This window comes from Mirounga angustirostris, unplaced genomic scaffold, assembly GCF_029215605.1.
Source record: "Mirounga angustirostris isolate CCGP_5_RB_7025 unplaced genomic scaffold, mMirAng1.0.hap1 SCAF_8, whole genome shotgun sequence".
Lineage (NCBI taxonomy): Eukaryota > Metazoa > Chordata > Mammalia > Carnivora > Phocidae > Mirounga > Mirounga angustirostris.
Window position 1 is genome coordinate 37,969,806 of NW_026991716.1, and position 22,031 is coordinate 37,991,836.

At 56.2% G+C, this 22,031-nt stretch overlaps 2 protein-coding genes across 2 annotated transcripts in view; both read right to left on the minus strand.

The window, feature by feature from the left end:
- Positions 1-11,685, minus strand: part of TFEB (transcription factor EB) — a 57,008-nt gene extending 45,323 nt beyond the window's left edge. The window contains 1 exon segment of the mRNA XM_045866876.3: positions 11,549-11,685. The gene's annotated coding sequence lies outside the window, so the exon portion shown is untranslated.
- Positions 11,686-13,056: 1,371 nt separating this feature from the next.
- Positions 13,057-21,559, minus strand: PGC (progastricsin). Its single transcript, XM_045866879.2, is given in 9 exon segments — positions 13,057-13,328; positions 14,030-14,128; positions 14,528-14,675; positions 15,279-15,401; positions 16,613-16,860; positions 17,321-17,412; positions 18,309-18,429; positions 18,730-18,892; positions 21,501-21,559. Coding segments are annotated over 9 exon segments (1,206 nt in total). The 3' UTR covers positions 13,057-13,175.
- Between the last annotated feature and the right edge of the window lie 472 nt (positions 21,560-22,031).

Sequence of the window (22,031 nt, forward strand, 5' to 3'; positions counted from 1 at the left end):
CCCCAGTACTGTTTCTCACCCAGCCCCCTGCACCTCAGCCTGAGAGGAAGTTGCACAATCCCCTGGGAGCTGCAAGTGTGGCCGAGGATTACTCACAGTACGGAGGGAACCGCATGCCCGCCCAGAAGGCTTCGCACACCCACAAGACTACCCAACGCAGACGGGCTCCCAACTCGTCTCACCACATCTCACCCACCCTAGGCTCTAGGACCCCTACAGTGCCCTCCCTCTTCCCAGACTGAGCCTCTGACAGCTCCCCACTAACCACACAGCCAGGCCTCACAGGGCATAGGCCACGCTGCCCCTGCACCAAGATGGAGAGGCACAGAGGGGCAAGAATTTTCAGGAACCCTACCAGGTCCAGTGCAGGCCTAGCCCTAACCTACATACCCTCCCAGCCCCTTCTGGAGACACGGACCCTCTTAGCCTGAAGCCCCACAGTCCACCACCTTCCTGACTGACCACGTATCTACCACCTTGGCCTTGGGCCTTCCCAGGGCCTCCAGACACCCGGTTCACAGTCTTACTATATAGCCCACCTTGGAATGGACCCCGAGACCAAGATTATTCTATGAAGTTCTGAGAAGATATGAGCCACCACCCAATTTTCACTTGTGACAACACGCTCTTGCTACACATGTGATTTCAGAGGTTCCTCAGTCCCCGAAGTACTTCTCTAACAGCCTGTCAAAGAAACGTACATTTCACTAATGTTTCTTTCTGGTGCCTAAGGGATTCCCACCTTTGATAGGTAATATTCCTTGTCAAGAAAGGCTGGTGATTATGAAGCCACTGTTAGTCACCTACCCCTCAGGGTGGGTGCATTTACTGGGCCCTTTCATGAGAGTATGGCTCAGGAAGGGACAGTGTAGTAGGAAGATCAGGCCGGCCGGCCGTGGTTTGTGGAGAAGGCCGGAGATGCCACTGAGGTGAAGTGCGCTCCAGAACTGGGAGGTCAGAGAGGCCCAGGGGGCTCTGACCTAGACTCTGACACAACCCTGGGCCCTCCCTGGGACAGCAACTCCGGAAGAACACAGAGGGTGAGCAGGAGGCTGGCCTGGGTGTACAGAGCCCCCAAGAATGACCTCTGGCTTCCACCCCTCACAGCCCAGACTAGCAACAGGGCCTCAGATAAAAGAGTATGACAGGTACCTCTTATCACTCCACACAACCTTGGACTCCCACCCAGCTAAGGACAAAGTCAGAAATGGTTTTACCCGGGCCCTGGGGTTCCCCAGAGAGCCCCTCATTTCTGCTGCCCTCATCAAAAGGCTGGGGCCCTCAGGGCGGTTCCCCCACAGCCCTGAGGCCTGGAATAGCAGGAACCAGGGCCGAGCTCACAGCTGGTCACCTGACACCTCCAGTTCAGTGGACAGGGAGCACAGTCAAGGGGGAGGGGCTGTTACCACACAGGAAACAAGGAGGAGAGGCCCCTTGGCAGGGATGCCTCCCAAAGTGCCTACACAGGCACCCTCTCCCCAGTCCTGACGACAGCCTCAGGAAGGGGAGAGGGCAGACCCCCTCGATACCCTCAGTGTCCCTAGGAGGGGACCGAGGCTTCAAGCACTTAAATGACTTCCCCAAGGCTATGCAGCAAGTTCATGGCAAATCAGTCTCCTGGCTCTGTTCCCAGATCAGAGTTTCTCAACCTCAACGCAGACGCTTGGAGCCAAATGATTCCTTGTTGGGGGGCTGCCCTGAGCATTTTAGGATGTTTATCCACATCCCAGGCTTCTACCCACTAAATGCCAGTAGCATTTCCTGAGTTGTGACAACCAAAAATGTCATCAGACATTGCCAAATGTCCCCTGGGAGGCAAAATCACCACCAGTTGAGAAAGACTGCCCAAGGAGACCTTGAAAGACAGGCACCTGCCAACTCTAAGGTGCACAGTATTTGCTGAGGGCTCTAGCCCTAGAGCCTTCCCCCTCCTCTGCCAGATGTGCCAGGCAGAGGGCCTTGGGACCCTCTGGGCAGAGGCCACTCCATCGGGGGTCTCCTCTGAAGACCATCTTCCTACCCCCAACCTGTAGCCCCCCTGGCATTCAGTATTGTCATAGTCTTCCTTCCTTCCTTCCTTCCTTCCTTCCTTCCTTCCTTCCTTCCTTCCTTCCTTCCTTCCTTCCTTCCTTCCTTCCTTTCTTTCTTCCTTTCTTTCTTTCTTCTTTCTTTTATTTATTTGACAGAGACACAGCCAGAGAGGGAACACAAGCAGGGGGAGTGGGAGAGGGAGAAGCAGGCTTCCCACCGAACGGGGAGCCCGATGCGGGGCTCGATCCCAGGACCCTGAGATCATGACCTGAGCCGAGGGCAGACACTTAACAACTGAGCCACCCAGGCGCCCCTGTCATAGTCTTTCAGCCATGTTGACCAGACACTGCTATAAGTACAAAATTTTGAGCATCCCCAGTATATGCTTCTTTTCTCATAAATTGCTTATAAATACCAATGTATGAGTAGATCATGCAGGTCAGCAAACATCCACAAAAAACAGATCTGTAAGAAAGATGAGAAGGGGAATGCAATTTCTACCCACGATGAGATACTGTGACACGCACCAGCACGGGAGAAGGTAACACGATAACTACACATCATAACCTGGATGATCTCACAAACGAAATGTGGAACGGAAAAAAAAACATGACATAAAAGCGCATGCTCAGTGTCGTTCTAGCTGTATCAAATTCAAAATCTGGCAAAACTAACCTCTTCCGATAAAGATCGCAGACATCAGTGGTTTCGTGATAAGAAAAAGCAAGAACTGATGATCAGAAAGATCAGCATCGTGGTTACCTCTGGGGGGAAGGGGTTATGACAGAGGCGGGGCACACAAGCTGATTCTGGGGTGCAGGCTACATTCTGTTTCTTCATCTGGGCAGTGGTTACCTGGGTGTTTACAATTACTTATTACAGCATACGTATATGTTTATGCTCTTATCAGCAATGATGGTGTATTTCACAATAAAAAGTGGAGGAAAAGGATGGGATATAAATAAATAGAAACCAAAGTTTTAATATTATCTTCTCACTCCTGGCTTTGAAAACCATTATAATTACCCCCAACAAACTGGAGGGGAACCTATAGTTAGTCACAGGTCTGAAGTGTCTGGTGATGCCCAGGGCTGTCTGTGGAGGGGCTCCCCCAGCTGGCCAGGGCTGGCTGCCCCTCAGCCCATCTCCCCACCACCACCTCAGGGTGACCCAGCCACCGCAAGCCCCTGGCTGCTCAAGGGCAGGGGGATGCATCAGGCTGGGCACCTTCACACCTGTCTCACCCTGCCCTAGGCCATTCTTCTGGGCCCCCACCAGCAGGGTTCATAGGCTGACACCGGGAAGGCCATGAAGCACCCCCCCCGAACACCAAAAGGTGGGAAGCAGAAAAAGAAAGAAAGAGGGCGAGCAGGAGAGAGAGACATACACACTTTGAGGGCCCATGATCCAGATGCAGTGGAAGTAGACTGAAGTTCCGAGGGATGGGAATGTGGGGGGCAAAGGAAAGAGGGGAGGAGAGAAGGTGCTAGAGGTGGGGGGGCAGGCAAAATCACTGCCCCAGATCCCAGGTCAAGTCTTGGGGGCGCAGCAACAGGCAGGCCCAAAGAGGTCTGAGTTGTTGGGCCCAATTTAGCATCTCCCCCGTGGCCCGGGGCTTCAGAACGGCAGGTGGGTGGCCAGCAGCCTCTAGGCCTCCTGGAAGGAAGGACTCTGTCCAGGAGGGAAGCTTCCTGGGTCTGCAGAGGTGACCCGCAGATAAGAGGATCCAGGGAGCAATAGAGCTGCCCTTTTGGGGGTCCAGAGGGTGGGCAGGGCTGAGCCAAGGTCTCAATGCTGGCACGAGCCCTTTGGTAAAAACTCTCTCCCGACCAAGGAAGAATACTTTTCAGAGTGAAGGGCCAGGCTTGGACACATTTCCATTCATTTATATGTACTTCTGTACTATCTTCCACCGACCTGCCTTTTTCTGTCGTCTGGGGGTCCTGCAATTCCCCGCTGGGCTGTCAGCTTTGAAGGAGGTGCTGTGTTCTCATTCCCACCCACCCTGCTCTGCCCGCACAGCACTAGGCCCCCAGGAGGTGCTCAGTTCGTGCCTGCTGACCCTCATGGTGCCCCAGGCCACAGGGTGCTGGAGAGGCTCCCTCACGCTCCCCAGGCCTCAGTCCTCCACTCTCCAAAATATGGGGGTAGCACCAGCTAGCTTCTAGAGCTCCCAGCCCCACAGCCCCAGTCGGCCGACAGCAAAGCCAGCCGCACCCTGCCACAGGGGCAGCTGAGAGCATACCTGGCCAGAGCCAGGAGGAGACGAGAGGCAACAGGGACTGGACAGGATAGTGTGTCACCTCCTGGCCACTCTGTACCTCTCAGGGACTCAAGGGGGGGCTGGGGCAGGTGCTGTCCCCAAACCAATTATAAACAAGGCAGAGGACAGGCTGTGACTTCCCTTGGCAAACAGGAGAAAATAAACCAGAGCCCCACCCCACAGACCCACTGGTAGAACTGGGGCGGGGGGGCGGGGGGATGCTGGCAAACTCTCTAGAGGAAGGGACAGACTGTCAGCCCTAAACCAGAGTGAAGCTGGACCTGGATCCTGGGGAGAGCAGGTGGCCAGGCGGGGGGCAGAGGCAGGGAGCTCCTCCTTGTCCAGCTGTGTACCCATCCCTGAGTATTAGATGGTGAAGCTGATACCCTGCCTGCAGGGCAGAGACCTGTTGTGTCCTCATTTCTGGGCACTTGATGGGGGCTCAGTTCACACTCATGCCCTCACTCCACAAAAATTTACTGACCACCCACTGTATACCAGGCTCTCTTCTGGGCCTGGAGATACAGCATCACACAAAACAGATCCAATCTCTGGGCTCAAGGTGCTGACGCTGGAGGGTTCCATTCATCTGTCGACTGATCGGCTCAGTCACCAAGCCCAACCTGCCACCTCCCTGCAGGGCCAAAGACCCTGCCACTGCCTCTTGTCACCTCCCATCATGACTCCTCCAGCTTCCAAGGAAGGATCCACCCCAAGAGCCCAGGGGGGAGCCCCCAAGGTGGCCCCACTATCTGCTGCCCTCAAGGCCCAGGACCTCCTAGATGATGATAGAGACACCCCTCCATCCAACAGTGACAGCCCCCCCAACATCTCCAGTCTGGGTAAGGAAGGAGAAGGGCATGGCTGCTTTCTGTGCATGTTTTATCACTTTTATTAGTAGTAAGAAACAATTCAGGGGCACCTGGGTGGCTCAGTCGTTAAGCGTCTGCCTTCAGCTCGGGTCATGATCCCAGGGTCCTGGGATTGAGCCCCACATTGGGCTCCCTGCTCAGCGGGAAGCCTGCTTCTCCCTCTCCCACTCCCCCTGCTTGTGTTCCCTCTCTTTCTCTGTCAAATAAATAAATATAATCTTAAAAAAAAAAAAAAGAAAGAAAAGAAAAACACAATTCAAGCAGTGATGCCGTACTTGCCCACCCTGGGGTAGGAAAGTCAAGTCACATGGTGGGTCTTTCCAAGCCTCACTTCAACAGAGCCAAGGGCCACTTTGGACACCTCCCGCTAATCCAGCAATGCCACTCTGGCCCCAAGCACTTTTGCAGGAGCTTTAGATCCTGCCCCGGGTTCTGATGCCTCTTGGGGACAGTGCTGTCCTTTGGTGTCCACCCCATCTCACCTTGTTCAAGCAGCAACTATCTCCCGAGCACCTGTCCCAGAGGGTGGTGCCGAGACCACAAGGCTGGACCGTGCTCACTTTAACAGGAGGTGGGGGCACAGAGCCAAGGTGGGGAAGGGAGGCTGATTATACCAGGGATTAGTAGCCACCAAATGGTGTCACAGTGGTCCCTGCCCCTTGGGACCTGGCTTCAGAAAGGAGACAGGCCTAAGAGGCCCAAAAGCAATCAGAGACCCAGGAGACAGAAAGCTCATGCCTGGGAAGCTACAAAGCAGTGGTCTGGGGACCGGCAGCATTAGCATCTCCTGAGAACTCATCCAAAATACAAATTCCAGGAATTTGTAGCCCTACTGATTCCAGACCTACTCAGTCAGGAACCCTGGGGTAAGGCCCTAGTAATCTGTGTTTCAACAACTGTTCCAGGTGATTCTGATGCCCACTCGAATTTGAGAGTTGCTGCCCTGGAGAAAGGGCATCAGAATCATTTGGGGAATTTTTAACATATTGTTGCCTAATCTCCTCCTTCAAGATTCAGGTGCACTAGTATTTTTTTTTTTTTAAAGTAAGCTCTACTCCCAGTGTGGGGCTTGAACTCATGACCCTGAGATCAAGCGTGGCATGCTCTACCAAGTGAGCCAGCCAGGCACCCCTGATGTATCAGTATTTTTTAAGAGCTCCCCAGGTGAGCATAATATCCAACCAAGGCTACCAGGAAGGTATGCCTTGATGGACAGGGGATTTGGTTAGAGGGAGGAGTGCAGAGGAGGGCGTGCCAGGAGAAGGGGCCAGCATGAACAAGGACTGGGAGGAGGAAATATGGACCATGGATTTCTGGAAAACCTGCTGGAATTTTGGATTAATCCCCAGGGCATCACATTTTACTTTGGGGTCTCCACTATCAGGATAAAAGCCAACAAGGAGGCCTGCCCCCCAGAAGCTGGACGGGAGGTGGGGGTCGTGAGACCTCCTTTCTCCTCGTCCTTATGCCCACACCTAAGAGCCAGGAAAGAAAACCGGTGAGGACTCTGCCCCTCTCAGGTGACCTCTGCTGTCACCCGCTGCCCTATCGCTGGGATATTACCGCTGCCCTCACTCACACAGCAGCCAAGGGGATCTGAACCTCTGGGGCAGAGTGGAGGGGCAGGCTGCAGAAGCGCAGGGGAAAAGCCATGGGTCAGGAGTGGATAGTGAGCGGCCAGGCCAGACGCTACCCAAGGAATCCCCAGGGGCATGGCAGGGCGGGGCAGGCCAGGGGCGGTAGAGATGCTGTAAGCATCCCCAGTTTCCCTATATGATCTTGTTAAATGTAGGGACCAGGCTGGGTGTGGTCACCAGGGAATGATGGGGGCTACAGCCACAGAAGCCGCAAAGCCCCGTGTAAGGCATTTCTTTCAAGAGTGTTAGATGCGCAGGGGAGTCCTGTTTGCAACTCATAGGTCTTTTTTTCTTCGCTAGAGCTCTCTATGCCTCTATTTCCTCACTTGGAAACGAGAAATAAAGAAATGAGTGAGTTGTAAGAGTCTGTTAAGATTAATAACTAATATTTTTAAGCACGATGCTATTCTAGATCTCATACATGCAGCATGCAACAAAATACTCAGCCCAGATGGGGTGCCTGGGTGACTCAGTCGGTTGAGCGTCTGACTCTTGATTTCAGCTCAGGTCATGATCTCAGGGCCCTGGGATCAAACCCCGAGTCGGGCTCTGCGCTCAGCACAGGGTCTGCTTGGAATTCTCTCTCCCTCTCCCTCTGCCCCTCCCACTGCTCGAGCTCTCTCTCTCTCTCTCACTCTCTAAAATAAATGAATAAAATCTTAAAAAAACAATACTCAGCCCTCTCTGTAGCACTAGCAAGCAGGTGCTAGCATGATCCTTGCTCTGCAGGCGTGCAAACGGAGGCACAGCAGGGTTAAGCAGCTTGCCCAGGGTCACACAGCTAGGAAGTGGCAGAGCTGGGATTCCAAGACAAGCAGCCTGGCCCTAGAGCTCTGGTTCTCAACAATCTCCTGGCGACATGGCACTTAGCTCAGTGCTCAGTACATGCCGGCTCTGACTAAGTCCCAAAAGAAACTGTCTGGTCGCACCGCCTGGGGCCAGCCTTGAGCTTCAGCGGTGCCCCCCCAGCCCCCCAGCGCCATACCACACGCGCCTCCTTTTGGGGAGCCTTTCCTGTCCGGGATGCCTTTGCCAGAGATGGGTAGAAGGTTCACATTGCAGGGGACCCCACAGATGATCTCGGTTCCCAGCCATGGAAACAGAGGCTGAGAACAGCGGGGACCTGCTGCAGCCATACAGGCGGGCTATGAGGGGACTCCTGTGTCCTCGTGACTTTGGCGGCTGCTCATTCTCACTCAGTAGCTGCCACAGCCTTTTCCCCACATCTGAGTAAACAAGTGCCGAGTGAGGACTGCACCATAAGTTAATGTGTGAGGTTTCCAGGGAGACCCAGGGAGCCTTGTCTGAACTCCTCTCCTCCCTGGCACCGGTCAGGAGAGTCCTCACCGGAGGTCCTTTGGTCACCTGTGTCAGCAGAGTTCAGAAGAACAGCCAGGAGACAGGTGTTGCCCTGGGGCAGAGGCCTCAGTGAGTTCCCACCCCCCGCTGGGAGCAGGAGACCCTGCATGGGGAAAAGAAGGTTGCCAGACTCCCAGCTGGCCACCTCTTAAGACAGAAGTCCTGAGAAACCCAAAGAGGCCTGCGTGAGAGATTGAGAACATGGATTTTGGAGGCAGTTGGACCTAGGTTAGAGTCCCTACCACTTCCAGGCTGTGTGACTTCCGGCAACTTGCTTAACTTCTCTGAATCTGGATAATGAAAAGAATCATTCCTACCTCACTCTAAAGAGTAAATACACAATAAATGTTGGCAACTATTATTTATAACTAAATTTTCTTATAATGTTGTTCTGTTATAGCATAAAGAGACTAGACGAATATTCCATTAATATATCGTGTGATTATACTCTCATAGCCGCACACATAGACGATTCATCTATACACATGTACCTAGATATCTATCATCTCATAACCACACACACACAAACTCCTTTCAATTACACACGCCCAGAGTGAAACACAGAGCAATACTATGGACTCACCATGTGCCAGACACCACTCCACCCTGAATCCCCACAACAGCCTGGAAGAAGTGTACCTCTTTCTCTTTTTTCAGAGGAAGACAGACATGTTACATTACATACATATGCACTTGCTGCATCCTGGGGCGTGGACACTTCTGGCAGCTCTGGAAATCCTGACCTCCCTCCCTGTGTCAGAGAAGGTCAACCCAACTTCCATGGTCATCTCCAGGGCAGCCCCAAGCTGGGCCCCAAGTGCTGACTGCCCTCCATCCCTAGGACAAAGGCCCAACCTGGCTTTCATACCAGCTGCAGTTGGGGAAACCCCTGCTGCGGGCAGAAACCAAGTTGACTTTGAAAAGGAAGAGACAGAAGCCAGGGGGTGGTTGGGCCACTCCCTGTGGGGGCAGGTGCTAAGTAACTCTATAAACTCCAGCTAATGATCCAATTACAGCCATAAACAAAGCCCCCAGAGAAATCAGGGCCAGAAGCCAGACCCTCAAAGGACAGGACAGCCAGGCCTGCAGGATGGGAGGCCCCTCCTACCTACTTTCCAGCGCTGAGGCTCAAAGGGGGCCTGACTGGCCATGGGGGTGGGCCCTGGGTATCCCTGCCATCCCAGGCCACTGGATGGGCTGCTGCCTGCCCTGGCCCACTCCCTGCCCCACCTCTGACTGTGAGTCACCCAGCCCTTAGCCCTCAGAAGCCCAGCTGGTTCTCCATGGATTTGGTGCTCACCTGAGGGGGTGTCCCCTGCCCCATGCCCTGCACCACTTCCATGGGACCCAGAACAGGATTCCGATTAGTCTGCACCTCCCAGAGCTGAGCTGAGGGCAAAATAGCACTGCAGCTGTAACAGGCCTTGTAAACTGTAAGCAATATCAGCTCCCTTCCAGAGAAGCCCAGCACAGAGGCACGCAAACAGCCTTTCATTTACGCTTTCTGGTTCCTGACTCTCCCACCCCGGCGGCCAGGGGGCCTGCAGAAAGAAAGGGGCCAAGTGAAGTGCTCTTTTTCCTACGGCTGGGGACTGAGGCATGGTGCTAGCATACCAGCAAACTACCACGCAGGGCTCTCCCCTTCCGCTGTCTAAGACCGGCCTTTATTGCTGGCATCTCTCCCCCTCGACTGTTATCTGCCTGAGGGCAGGGCCTGCAGACTATCCACCAGGCTGGGCACCGAGAGGGCCTCAGAGCAAACAAGCTGAGGAGCCAGAAACTGCGTTCTGATCTGAGCCAACTACATCTGGCCGCCCAAGAGGAAACCAGAGCACCCCCCCCCCCCCAAGAATTGCCAGGTCTTGGGCCAGTGGAATCTTGGACTGGGCGGGTGCAGGGGCCTGAGCCCACATCTGAGAAGTATCACTAAGGCCCTGCACCGGCCTTTCCTTGCCCCTTCCCTGCTCGACTAAGGCCCCCTCACTCTCAGGGTGGGAGCTGGGCGGTAATTAATTGACACTTCCCAGAGGGCGTAAAGCCAAAGAAAGCACTGCGCTCAAGTCTAGACCAGAAACTGCGCCGAACCGTCCCCAGAACCGACAGGCGAGAGAATCCCGGCCGGCGTGGACCGGGTTGGAAAGGACTCCGCGGTGAGCAGCCGCCAGGGAACGGGGAGGGGGAGCTCGGGGCCGCGAGGGCGCGCGTGCAGAGGAGCCCCGCCCCGGGCGCCCGCCCTCCCTCCCTCCTACCCCCTGGGCGCGGGGCTGGGGCGCGCCAGGCTGCTGCGGCGCGAACCTGCTCTCGCAAACCCGAGCAGCTCGGGGCAGCGGTGCGTGAAGCCAGAACCCCGGCTGGGAAGGGGCGGAGGAGCGGAGGGGCGGAGGGGCGGAGACGGAGCTGGCATCAACCCGCTCCCTCCGAGGAGGGAAGTGCACGCGCGGCGCCCCCGGCGCTGACCCGGGTTCGGGGAGGTGGGGAGAAGACCGAGCGCGGACTTGGGGGGCGGGACGGCGAGGGGTTGGGCGGTACGAACAGCTGGAATAAGGGGAAGGGGGCGTGTTTTCCGGGATTCGGGACCAAGAAGGTGGGGGGTACTCAGGGGCGGGCAGATGGCTGGGAGCTCCAGGGAGCAGAAAGAGGGGCGCGCGAAGGGTGAGCTCTGGGGTTGGGGTTCCCAGAGGTCGTGGAATAATGCAAAGGGGAGAAAAAGCCTCAGCTGGGGCATACCAGGGTACGCGGGCAGCGGCCGCTTCTTAAGACACCGAGGGTGGGGGGGAAGAGACAGGAAGGGAGGGAGGGATGGGACTTCCCCCGCCCCCTCCAGCAGCCCAGCCCCGGGGGCGTGGCGCCGCCCCGGCCCTCCCACTCCCCGGGACCATCCAGGTTGGGCCTGGCCCGGCCGGACTCGGCCCCTGCTCACCTCTCGGGCCTCCGGCGCCCTCCCCCGTACCACCCGCCCCCAGCCGCCTCGGGTGGAGAAGGAGTAGGCGCAAGGCCCACACGTCCCTCAAACTTGTTGCAAGTTCACTCCCACGCCTCCCGCCCCTTCGACTCCCAGCTCCCGAGCCGGGAAGGCCCATGCCCGCCCCGGCCCCTCCCGCCTGGTTACATAAGGTCGCGGAGAAGCCGCCCCCGGCCCGGGCCTACAGTGAGGGGCCGGAGGGGCTCCTGGGCTCCTCCGACAGCGCCGCTCCGGCCATGTGCCGAGCGTCCCGAACTAGACGGACAGCCGAGCGGGTGGCGGCGCGGCACACACACGCCCTGTCCCCTCTTCAGCCGGCACCCCCATCCACCCACCTGTCTCCCGCACCCACAATGGGGGCGGGGGAGCCTGGGTCCGGGGTTCCGGGCCCTCCGCGCACCCCCTGCCCCCCTGTCCCGCTCACCTAGCTCTGAAGGTCAATCCGTCCGCCGCCTGTCCCCCGCGGCTCTGGCAACTTGTCCCAAGTTCAGGTGTCCGGCCCGCGAGCTGCGCCTGCCGCCCCCTCCCGGACTCCTCCGGCTCCGCGCCACCAGGGAGGCCCGCCCCGTCCGCCCTTCCAGCTGCCGTCGGCGCCGCCGCCGCCGCCGCCGCCGCTCCCTAGGTCCAGCCCGCGGCCGCCGCCTCCGCTGTCACCGAGCCCCGCGCCCGGCGCCCGGGCTCCCGCTGTCAATCCGCACCCACTTCCCGCCGCGCCCGGCAGAGGGCAGCACACGCCCCCGCGGTCCGCCCCGCCCTGCTCCGCCCCTCGCGGGCCTACCGCGGCGCCCGCGGGGAAATGTAGTCCCTCCCGGCGGGTCCAGCAGGAACGCCGGGATTTGTAGTCCCACTCTGTGGGCCCTGGCCTAGGTACACGGGCATGGCTGTTGACTTGGAACTTACGTTCCACTTCGTTTCTGCCCCTTCTGCAAGTTTTTTTTCTCTTCTTACTCAGAGATGCCAGAGAGCTCACTATGAAACACGCCGTGGCCTCTCTGATCCCAAGGAGAGGCCTGCAGCATGCTATCTTTCCCAGAGTCTAGGAAAGATGTAAGGTCCCAGATGGTGTGCTATTGCTATAGAAACTACTAGGTGGCAAACCTCAGTTTCCCTCGTGTTTTGGAATGGAGTGCCAGACTTGGATCTTGTATTTCACTCCTGCCCCTGAATGTAAGGAGCAAGGTTGGGGTCAGCCTGGTGAAGGACGGGGTGAAAGAAATGTACAAAGAGCCTACAACCCTCCCATTCTGAGTTTCCAATACTCCTCCTCCTCCTCAAGCCTCGTCAGTCCTTGCTTGCTCCCGCCTGGGGCAAAGGGCTCTAGGTGAAAATTTGTTTCACTCAGCCCAGACCTTCTGAAGCCCTCCTGGAAATTGGTTCTGGGCGCATCACCCCCCTCCCGGAAGGACCCATGACTGTCACAAGTGTACGTAGGCATCTAGCATTTCTCAGAAGCTCCTAGTACAAACTTGATCACAGGTGAGGAGATGAAGGCCTAGGTGTGGGAGGATGGGAGGCCTAGTCCCAGTGCTAGTGGACTTGCCTGGGGTGATTCTGCTGGTCGTTCGGTCCATTAGGTCAGCAGAGCATTTCAGGTTGTGGCAGTAGGGCCCCTTGGCCCATCACAAAGGAATGCCCAGCCTCAGTGTCAGTACCACTAGCAGAGAGAAGGTGTGAAGAGACTCCAAGCCCCGAGGGGTACAGGGCCCCTCCCCAAGCCCTACCTTATGCCCCATCTCTCTTAGAACCTCAGTGACCCCCCACAAACCTCCTAGCCCCTGAGGGAGAACCTACCTGCCCTCCTGCCACCTACCTGCCCTCCAGCAGAGGCACATCTGCCCTTGACTTCACTCTTCCCTCCCATTCCCTGTGACCAGGAGCTGCCTTACAGGCCACAACCGCCCTCTAAAACAACACGCTGGCCAACATGGAGAAGAACTATTTATTATGACAGAAAGCCCAGAAGCCAGAGAAAGAAGGCTGAATCCAGAGAAGAAGCCCCTGCAGGGTGGGGGTGGAGAGGAAGAAGGAAGCCAGGCGTCCAGGCACTGAGTCTAGGCGGCAGTGGCAAAGCCCACCCTGTTGTTGCCAATGTCGAAGATGGAATAGTAGGACCTGAGGAAGATGCCCCCGAGGATCCACAGGGGCTGGCCACTGCTGGAGGGCAGGTAGGTGGCCTGGACCCCAATGGTGCAAATGCCATTGCCCTGCACAACACAGAAGGGCGGCACTCATTCATTTGCTCACACATGGACCAGGCACTGCTCAGCCCTGAGCCCCAGGCCAGGAGCACGATGCAGAAATGAGGGAGCCAGACTTGCTGCCCCTGAGGGCTCACAGGCCAACTGAGCCCCAGAGTAGGAGGGATTTCTGCAATGGGTAAATGCAGGCTGCAGTAACCATCTGCAGTCTCCTCTCTCCGAGTTCCCACCCGCCTCCCTTTTGCTCCCGATTTGGAGGAGGTCAGCCTGCTGGCAAAGCCTTGAAGCCAGACCAACTTGGCGCGCAACCTTAGCTTCACCCTGACTAGCTTTGTAGCCTTGCATCAGTTTCTTAATCTCTCTGGGCCTCCAAGTTTTCACTTGTAAAATAAAAATTAGCATCTCCCTCCTTGAATGGTCTGACACTTCAGTGGGAAACAGTGTAGGCAAAGTGCCTTCCCACAGTGCTGACCCTAGTAAGTGCTCGACAAACACCCCAGTGCCTCTCCGCACTCATTAATAATGGTAATCAATAGCAGATGACACTCTTCTGCTTCACAGCCTCGTGCCACAGTAGGGGTTTGGAATCCGTGAGTGCAGAAAATAAAGCAGGCTCGCAAGCAGTTGGGTGATGGCACGTGGTAAGGAGACCCAGCGTCTCAGGCTCCCAGCCCCTCCTCACACCCGTCACGTCCCTGCAGACTCACTGTGAAGATGTAGGAGTGGTAGGGCAGGGAGAAATGCACACGACTGATGAGGAAGGTCAATGTGGGCAGGTTCTGGATGTTGTTACAGTCCATGATAAGCTACAGAGAGGAACAGAGCCCAGGTGCCTGAGAGGACCTGCCAACCCGCTCACCTCAGTGCCCTTGGTCATGCTGCCCCGCTTTGCCCCACACTTCAGTTAGTTTGACCTTATCCAAAGCCTGGGAAGTGTTTAACCCATTTCCTTGGAGGGGCTGAAGCTCCAAGGAAATTCTACCCAGTAGTAACCACCCCTTACCCTCTCAGCACAAGCCTCCAGCCCCCCTGAATCAGCCTCCAGGCCCCCAGCCCCAGTCCTCCCAGGGCCCCCCCACCCCCACCTCCAGGCCTTTGGGAGCAGCTGGAAGCATGGAGGCCAAGAGTGGGGCAACTCCCAAAAGAATCATAAATCTTCCCAGTGGGCCTCTGCGAAAGAAGGGGGATGCCTCCACCAGACACACCTGTCCATACTGGTCCGCCTGGGCCCCTGTAGCCTGCAGAAGGGCACTCAGGTACTGCTGGGGTATGGTGAGCAGAGAAATGCCTGTGTCCACAATGGCCTGGCAGCCCTGGGAGCACCAGCCTGTGGCGTGGCCGCCAGTGAGGAATCTGAATGGTGAGGAGATGAACGCACTCAGCACCTCCAGCTCAGGGCATCTAAGAAGTGGGCTTTCCCCACCACTGAGGGCCAAACAGCCACAGCCACAGAATCCAGGTATACCTCAGGAAGGTAAGGACTCTGCAAAGGTCAATCCAGCCGTCCCCCTGCCTCACACCATTCAGAGTCTATTCAAGGCCACCTAAATGGCCATGGAACGTCTTTCTTTAAAGTTCCAAGGAAGGTACTAGAAACACTGAAAGCCGGGGTCACTGAACGGTTTAAGTACTATGACCACATTAATCCACCCCCCCGCCATATACACCATGGTTTCCAATTAGTAAGCACATAGTGTTGGATCACAGGGTTTATAATGTTTGAGATTCCAGACCTACCCCATTTATGTTGTGCCTATCTCACCTACTTCTCCAGGCTGAGCTGGACCTTCAGTCTCCAGCAGAGGAAAGCTGTGGCTTTGTGGGGGCAGGCCTCAGGGGTCCCCTATCCCCACCTCCTAGCAGTACCTACGTGTGTGAGAGAGAGAGAGAGAGAGAGAGAGAGACAGGAAATGCCTCGGAGCCTGCCACGCCCTCAAGCCCTCAGCGCAGACACACTCCTCCAGGCCGATCTACCAGTAGCGCTCCTGGGTTACGGGGGCCCAGTAGATTGGCCCCCTGCGCAGGCTGTGCTCTATCCCTCCGAATATGAGAAGTGCTTCGTTCTGAGAGCTCATATCTCTGCGGAAGGCAAAGGGAAGGGTGAATCAGGGAATGGCTATAGAAAAGATTTCCTGTTGAGCATTCACTCTCAAAGGGAAATAGAGGTCCTGCCCTGGCTGCAGGCTGAGGCTCCCTGAGGGCAGGGCTGTGTCTCCCCGTCAGTCCTGGGCTCCAGGGCAAGGCTGTGTCTACCCCTCACACTAGGCCTGCTGAGGGAATGGGTTATGTCCCCCTTTCTCACTGCAGCTCCACGCTGAGCCCCTCAGAATTCCCAGTGCCTCTGGTTCCAGAGGCAGGGCCTCTGGGGAAGCTACTGGTTGTGTGGCCCCCACCCCGTCCCATATACCCTTCTCTCCCTTCCACCTCTTGCTACTACTCTTGTATGTCACTGGGAGTTTGACCCTGAGCCCTGCTTGTCATTTTTCTGCTGGGACTGGAGGGAGGTGGGGCCTTGGCAGGGAGGAGGGAAGGATATTCCCTGCTCCTTTCAGCCTTCGCTGGGAGCCGAACCTGAGTGTGGAATTGGGCAGAGCTCCTAAGGGCTAAACTCAGAATGAATTATAATCAGAGGTGAGACTAAGTCAGCAACATTAGGAACAGGGTAACATTGTTGATAGTCAGCCTCAGATGATTAAGGCCAGATAGCAGATGCTGACTATCTCCAGAAGGTGGCTGGCTAACTCTGGAGGAAAGAAAGTCCCTCCCAGGCCACTCACCATGCCCCCACCACCTGGCTCCGGGCCACCCACACTAAACGGCTGCATTGCTTGTATTTATGGTGAGGAAAACACCTTGTTAGGGGCAAATGATGAACCTTGACCAGAAGACTCCAGGATCTGGAAAGAACAATACATCAAAGGAGATGATGCAATAGATTGTACACAAAAGAAGTGTCCAGAAGGCAGTGAGCTAACTGTGGCTCTGGGCAGGAGGTAAATCCAAGAGGTATTGAGAATGAGCAGCCACACTCAAAGCTAAGTTCACCCAGAAGAGGCAAAGATTCTGAAGGATAGACACAGGGATGAGGGAAAGGGTGTGGACAGGGGGACAGGTTCCAAGCCCAGGAGGAAAGTCCTAGACACAGCAGTAGCTGAAGCCAAATGCCTACTGGGAGGCCTCCAAACCCCAAAGCACTGAGCTCACTTGTCTGGGGTCTGGGGAGGGTGGGGGGAGTTGCCTGGGAGCTGAGGACCCCCCCCCCCACCCCCACCCCGCAAGCAGTTTCTTACCTGCCTAGGTAGAAGCTGAAGACCGGGCTGGAGAGCAGGCCTGCCTGCAGCATGCCCTGCAGGGCCGTGGTGCTCCTACCCTCGGCCAGGGCCGGGTAGGCTACGCCCATGATGCCATCAAACTTTAGCCGGAGGAAATAGGGATTTGGCTCATGCTCACTCAGGCCAAACTGCTGGTTGGGGACCTGGATGCTCTGCACCTGGAAGGGACACAGGGGATGGGAGGTGACAAGTGTAACTCCACTCATCTTCCTATAAGCCTCCTCCACAAAGACCCTTGAGGCTCCCTTGTTCATCCCTCCCTCACCCCTGCCCCTTGCCTTCTTGACACATCTTGCAAGAGCTAGGTTTTCTCTCAAGTGGCCTTCCCCAGCTGCTGCTGCAGCACCCCCACCTCCATCTTCTTCCCCCTGCTCCCCCCCACCCAGCTTTAAGCTCCTTAACCAAAGGACCTGGTCATCCACTTCATCGGGGTGAGCTCAGTGCGGGCTCGGTGACTGCATGAAGGGGTGCTTGGTGTACTCATCACCTGATTTGTACTCAGTAGAGCACTAGGTGTTTCTCTGTATTCTCGGTCTCTGGCTAAGCTCCCATCAGACTCAGGTCTGGGAGTTTCCAGGCCAGGTCAGAGCCCCGGGTACAGCTCCCACATCCTGGGGCGCGGAGCGGCCTGCAGCGGACTCACCCTCAGAGTGTCTAGCCCTAGACACTGCTGAGGCTGCCACTGCCATACTGCACAGAGGAGGTCTGCCAGTTGCTGGAGTAAGTCAAGGACACATTGGGGTTGAAGCAGGAGCGGCCGGATGCGGTGGGAAGGAGGGTTTGGGGAGGCAGGCTGGTAAGCGGAGGGCTGCTGACCTGAGTCCCAGCATCCCAGGACACATGGTCTCGGGGTGGCCAGCTGAGGGGTTTCCCAGCATGGGAAGGCCCGTGTAAGGCAGCCAGGCTTGGCCTCAAAGCCCCCTCTGACTTACAGAATCTTGGGTTGTCCTTTGACCGTGACCCTTGGTAGGTAGGTTGCCTAGAATCCTTCTCTGTTTCCCTGCCCCCCTTGCAGATCCCCACCTGAGAAATTACTCATCAGCTTTAGGAGCAAATGAACTTCCAAGGAATCCCTGCATTCCCTCCACCCTCAGCCCATCAAGAACCTGGCCTGAGATACCTAGGGACATGGCCAATGAGGGACTCTTTGGACAAGAAGTGCCAGGACTCAAACCCTAAGGCTCTGGCAGGGACCAGGGCAGCCTTAAGGAGGGGAACATGGCCTGTCTCCAAATACAACTACAAGACAGGGACCAGATCCTATGTTGCTCTCCCCTGTGTCTAGGAGACAGGCAGCGAGATAACTTAGTAAGCAGTGGAGTGGAATAGGAAGAATGTTGTCGACTTTGGCGGGACAGAATGGTGTGGTCTGCGGGGAACAGAATGGAGCAGAGCAGAGTGGGATGGACGGAGCAGGACAGGCCGGCTGGAGCAGGTGAAGGAGCATGTGTTGGTGAGAGGGAAGACAAAGAAACCACCCAGGTCTGGGGCCAGCCTCTTCCCTCTGTCTTGAGCATGACCCTTGACCCTGGCCAAGTCCGTGACTTTCAGGATTGAAGCACCCAGGCCCCACAATCCCGGCCTCGGTCTCCCCTTCCCCCAGGGCTATCAGTGGCCTCCCTTGCCAACCACTCCCCCTAGGGAGTCCTGCACTTACCACAGGCCTGGCTCTGGCACTGGACCGAGGGCACCCACAGGCTGGAGGAGCCGGTATCAAAAAGGACCAGGAAGTTTTGTGGTGGGGTCCCGATGGCGATTTCCCCAAGGTACAGACTCTGGGGGGCCATGGGGCAGGCTGTTAGCTCTGGAGGGATACCGAGACCCTCAGGCCCAGCCTCCTGCATGGACAGAAACCTTGCCCTACAACCTACCCCAGAGGCAGAGGCCCAAGCCTATCTTCCATACTTGCCCAGAACACACAGACCCTTAGTTGGGGCCAGCAGGTGTGAAAGACGGGAGCAGGCCCCAGGGGCCAGGTGGGAGGGTACAGAGAGGATAGCTCAGCACACCCCCAGGGCCCGGCCTCAGCCTTTGGCACCAATGAGAGGGAACCCCCACGGAGGGTCAGGACTCACACCCAGGTAGGCCAGGGGTTCGTAGACCACACCGAGGTTGCCGAAGTGGTACTTCTGGGTACCACTAGGTGTGGGGGGAGTCTTGTGGGTCCTCAGGAACTCCCCCAGTAAGCCCTTCTCTTTCATGGTCTCACGGATGGGCTCTAATTTCCTCAGGGGGACTCTGCAGAAGGGCTGGCGTCAGTGTAGGGCCCTCCCTCCTTCCTACAGCACCTCTGACAGTCCCAGTGCCTCTGTCCCTCCCTGCTGTGCCACCTGCAGCCGCATCCCTCAGGCACCCAGCCCCTGTGTCCCCTGTGCCTATCACTGTGTGTCTCTGTGTGTCTCCCTCTCGCTCCCGCTCTAGCTCCACCATCCCTTTCTCTCTGTCCCCATGGCTCTTTCCCTGGGTCTGACCCTCTGTCTCTTTCTCCCTCTCTCTCCTTCAAAGCTCTTCTCAGGACTTGTTCCAAGATTCAGAAAACAAATACCTTCACCCACGCATACCCGCACCCCATCTCGAGGGTCCTTAATGTCCTGGCCCTTTGTTCTCAGATAGCCCATAAATTCCTTCCCTGGAAGGGGGTGGGGGGACTTCAGCCATTAGCCTTGGCAGGATATATGCATTGTCTTTATGTAGGGCTTGAACTCAGGACCCCAAGATCAACGGTCACATGCTCTACCGAGTCATCCGGCCAGGCGACCCAGGAGATATGCATTTTAAGAAAGATTTCAGAGATGGCAGAGCTCACCCCTACCCTCTCCTATGGTGGCCCTCAGGCAGCTGGCTTCGGCTGAATGTGACACAGTATGGGGACGGACAGCGCTAGACTGGGACTCAGAAGACAGGATTCTGGGTCTGCCCCTGCCTGGGGCCGATCACTGCTCTTCTCCCGACACCAGGCAGGGTGGAAGTTGGCCTGGGTGGTCTGGAGCCCAGATCCGCTCTGGAATTGGAGCTGATGAAGTCTGGGTTTCTGCCCCTGTCTCCCTTGGTTCTCCTCCTCCAAGACCTGATTGCTGCCATTGCCTAGGGGGTCTCTGCGGTCCACCCAGGCTCGTTCCAGACTCCAGAAGTCCCACTCCTTTCTTTTCTTTCCCCACCCGATCCCCCACTCCCTCAGGACCCTGCCTTCGCCCCCAGTTCTCCATTGAACCCATTCACATTGAGCTACGAAGACTGATGGTTGCTCAGGCTCGCCACCTCTACAGAACTTAGATATTACACACAGGTTTCTGCGAGGAGCCGTGTCTTCAGCAGAGGCATCGGTCCTTACGGATGAGACAGGAGGCACTGTGCAGGCCGGGTGCCCTCCCCATGTCCTGGGAGCCACACCTCCTCGCTCCCTTTCTCCTGACACCTCAGCATGTACACATTACATTCCTGGTGTCTCTGCTTAGATGACTGTGCCATCTGCTAAATAAATAGTGGGCCTTAAGGGAATTTTTAGCAAACGTCTGCCTATCCAGAAATCATCGTCCCTTGCTGGAGGAAGAAAGCACACCTGCCATTCAGGGTCTGTGTGGATAGCAGTCACCCCGACTCTGTCCCAGGTCCATCTTTTCTCATCAGATGGGGAAGCAGCTGTGCTTTTTCCTTTGCCTGGAATTGCAACCATCAGCAGGTTAAGTCCACAGCAAGGCATGTAGCCCATAGTTAAAGATTATTGGGAACACACCAGGATGCTTTGCTTAAGATAATGAAAAGGAAGCCCAAGAGAGCAAGAAATGAATTAGTCTGCCCAATCGCAAGGTGTGTAACCCCTGCTTCTGCTAACAAAGATAGCATCACTGACACACATTGCTGGGATGTTTTGCAGATCCAGAGCAGGGAAGGGAAGGACCACCCAATCACATTTGATGAAACCAGACAGACCAGGGGTGCCTGGGTGGCTCAGTTGGTTAAGTGTCTGCCTTAGGCTCAGGTCATGATCCCAGGGTCCTGGGATTGTGTCCCTCATCGGGCTCCCTGCTCAGTGGGGAGCCTGCTTCTCCCTCTGCCTGTCACTCCCCCTGCTTGTGCTCACTCGCTCTCTCTCTGACAAATAAATAAATAAAATCTTTAAAAAGTAAAACAAAAAAACAAAAAAAACCAGACAGACCAGTGCCAGAAAGACAAGTCATTCAATCTTGAGGTTGACCCAATCAATGACCCTTCAGAAGAACCCATGACCTCAAGCCCCTCATCTCTGATTATTTCCCCTTAAAAACCCTCACTTGCAGGGCGCCTGGGTGGCTCAGTTGTTAAGCATCTGCCTTCGGCTCAGGTCATGATCCCAGGGTCTTGAGATCGAGCCCTGCATTGGGCTCCCTGCTCGGCAGGAAGCCTGCTTCTCCCTCTCCCATTCCCCCTGCTTGTGTTCCCTCTCTTGCTGTGTCTCTGTCAAATAAATAAATAAAATCTTAAAAAAAAAAAACAAAACCTCACTTGCAAGGAATCAGGGCATATGGGACTTTTGAGCATTAGCTCCCCATTCTCCTGGGTAGCTCCACACCGATAAATGAGCCTATCTCACTTCATGGCAAAAGCTCGGTGTCAGTTTTTTCATTGGCTTGCAGGGCATCTGGTGGACAAACCCTGCTTTGGTTTGGTTACAGACATTTCATGAGGGCAAAGGCTGTAGCGCCTCCCACCTCTGAGTTCCCAGCTTACACCTGCTCAGGGAGCCTTCCCTGCCCCAGCAGAAACTCCAGAGTAGAGACCGGTGGGGCGGCCCCTGGCCAGGCTACCCCTCACAGGGCTCCAGACTTCTGCCCGGACTCCGGCTCCAGAGGCCAGGCCCCGGACTCACTTGATGACTGCCGCCTCCAAGAGCTGGAGGCTGACCATGGTCACCACCATCCACTTCATGATGCCGGTTCCCAACTGGCCACAGAGGAAGAGCCACTCCAAGTCGGGCTGATGCAGTGGAGTGAAGGCCTGAGCACTCCTGCCTTTATACCTCCGGGTTCTAGCCCAGTCCCTTCCTCCCTGCCCCAGGCACCTGACCTCAATCCCAGGTGCACCCTGTGCTCCGCCTATCAGTTGTTTTAGGTGTTTTCCTTCTTTTTTTTTTTTTTTTCAATTTATTTATTTGAGACAGAGAGAGAGCACAAGGGGGAAGAGGGGCAGAGTAGAAGGAGAAGCAGACCCCCTGCTGAGCAGGGAGCCGGATGTGGGGCTCCATCCCAGGACCCTGAGATCATGACCTGGGCCGAAGGCAGACACTTAACTGACTGAGCCACCCAGGCGTCCCTGTGTGTTTTCCTTCTTGAGGGTGGCCACTTTTTAAAACAAGCTGTGGAGGCCAAGAAGTGTGAATAATAGGAGTTTCCATAAGATG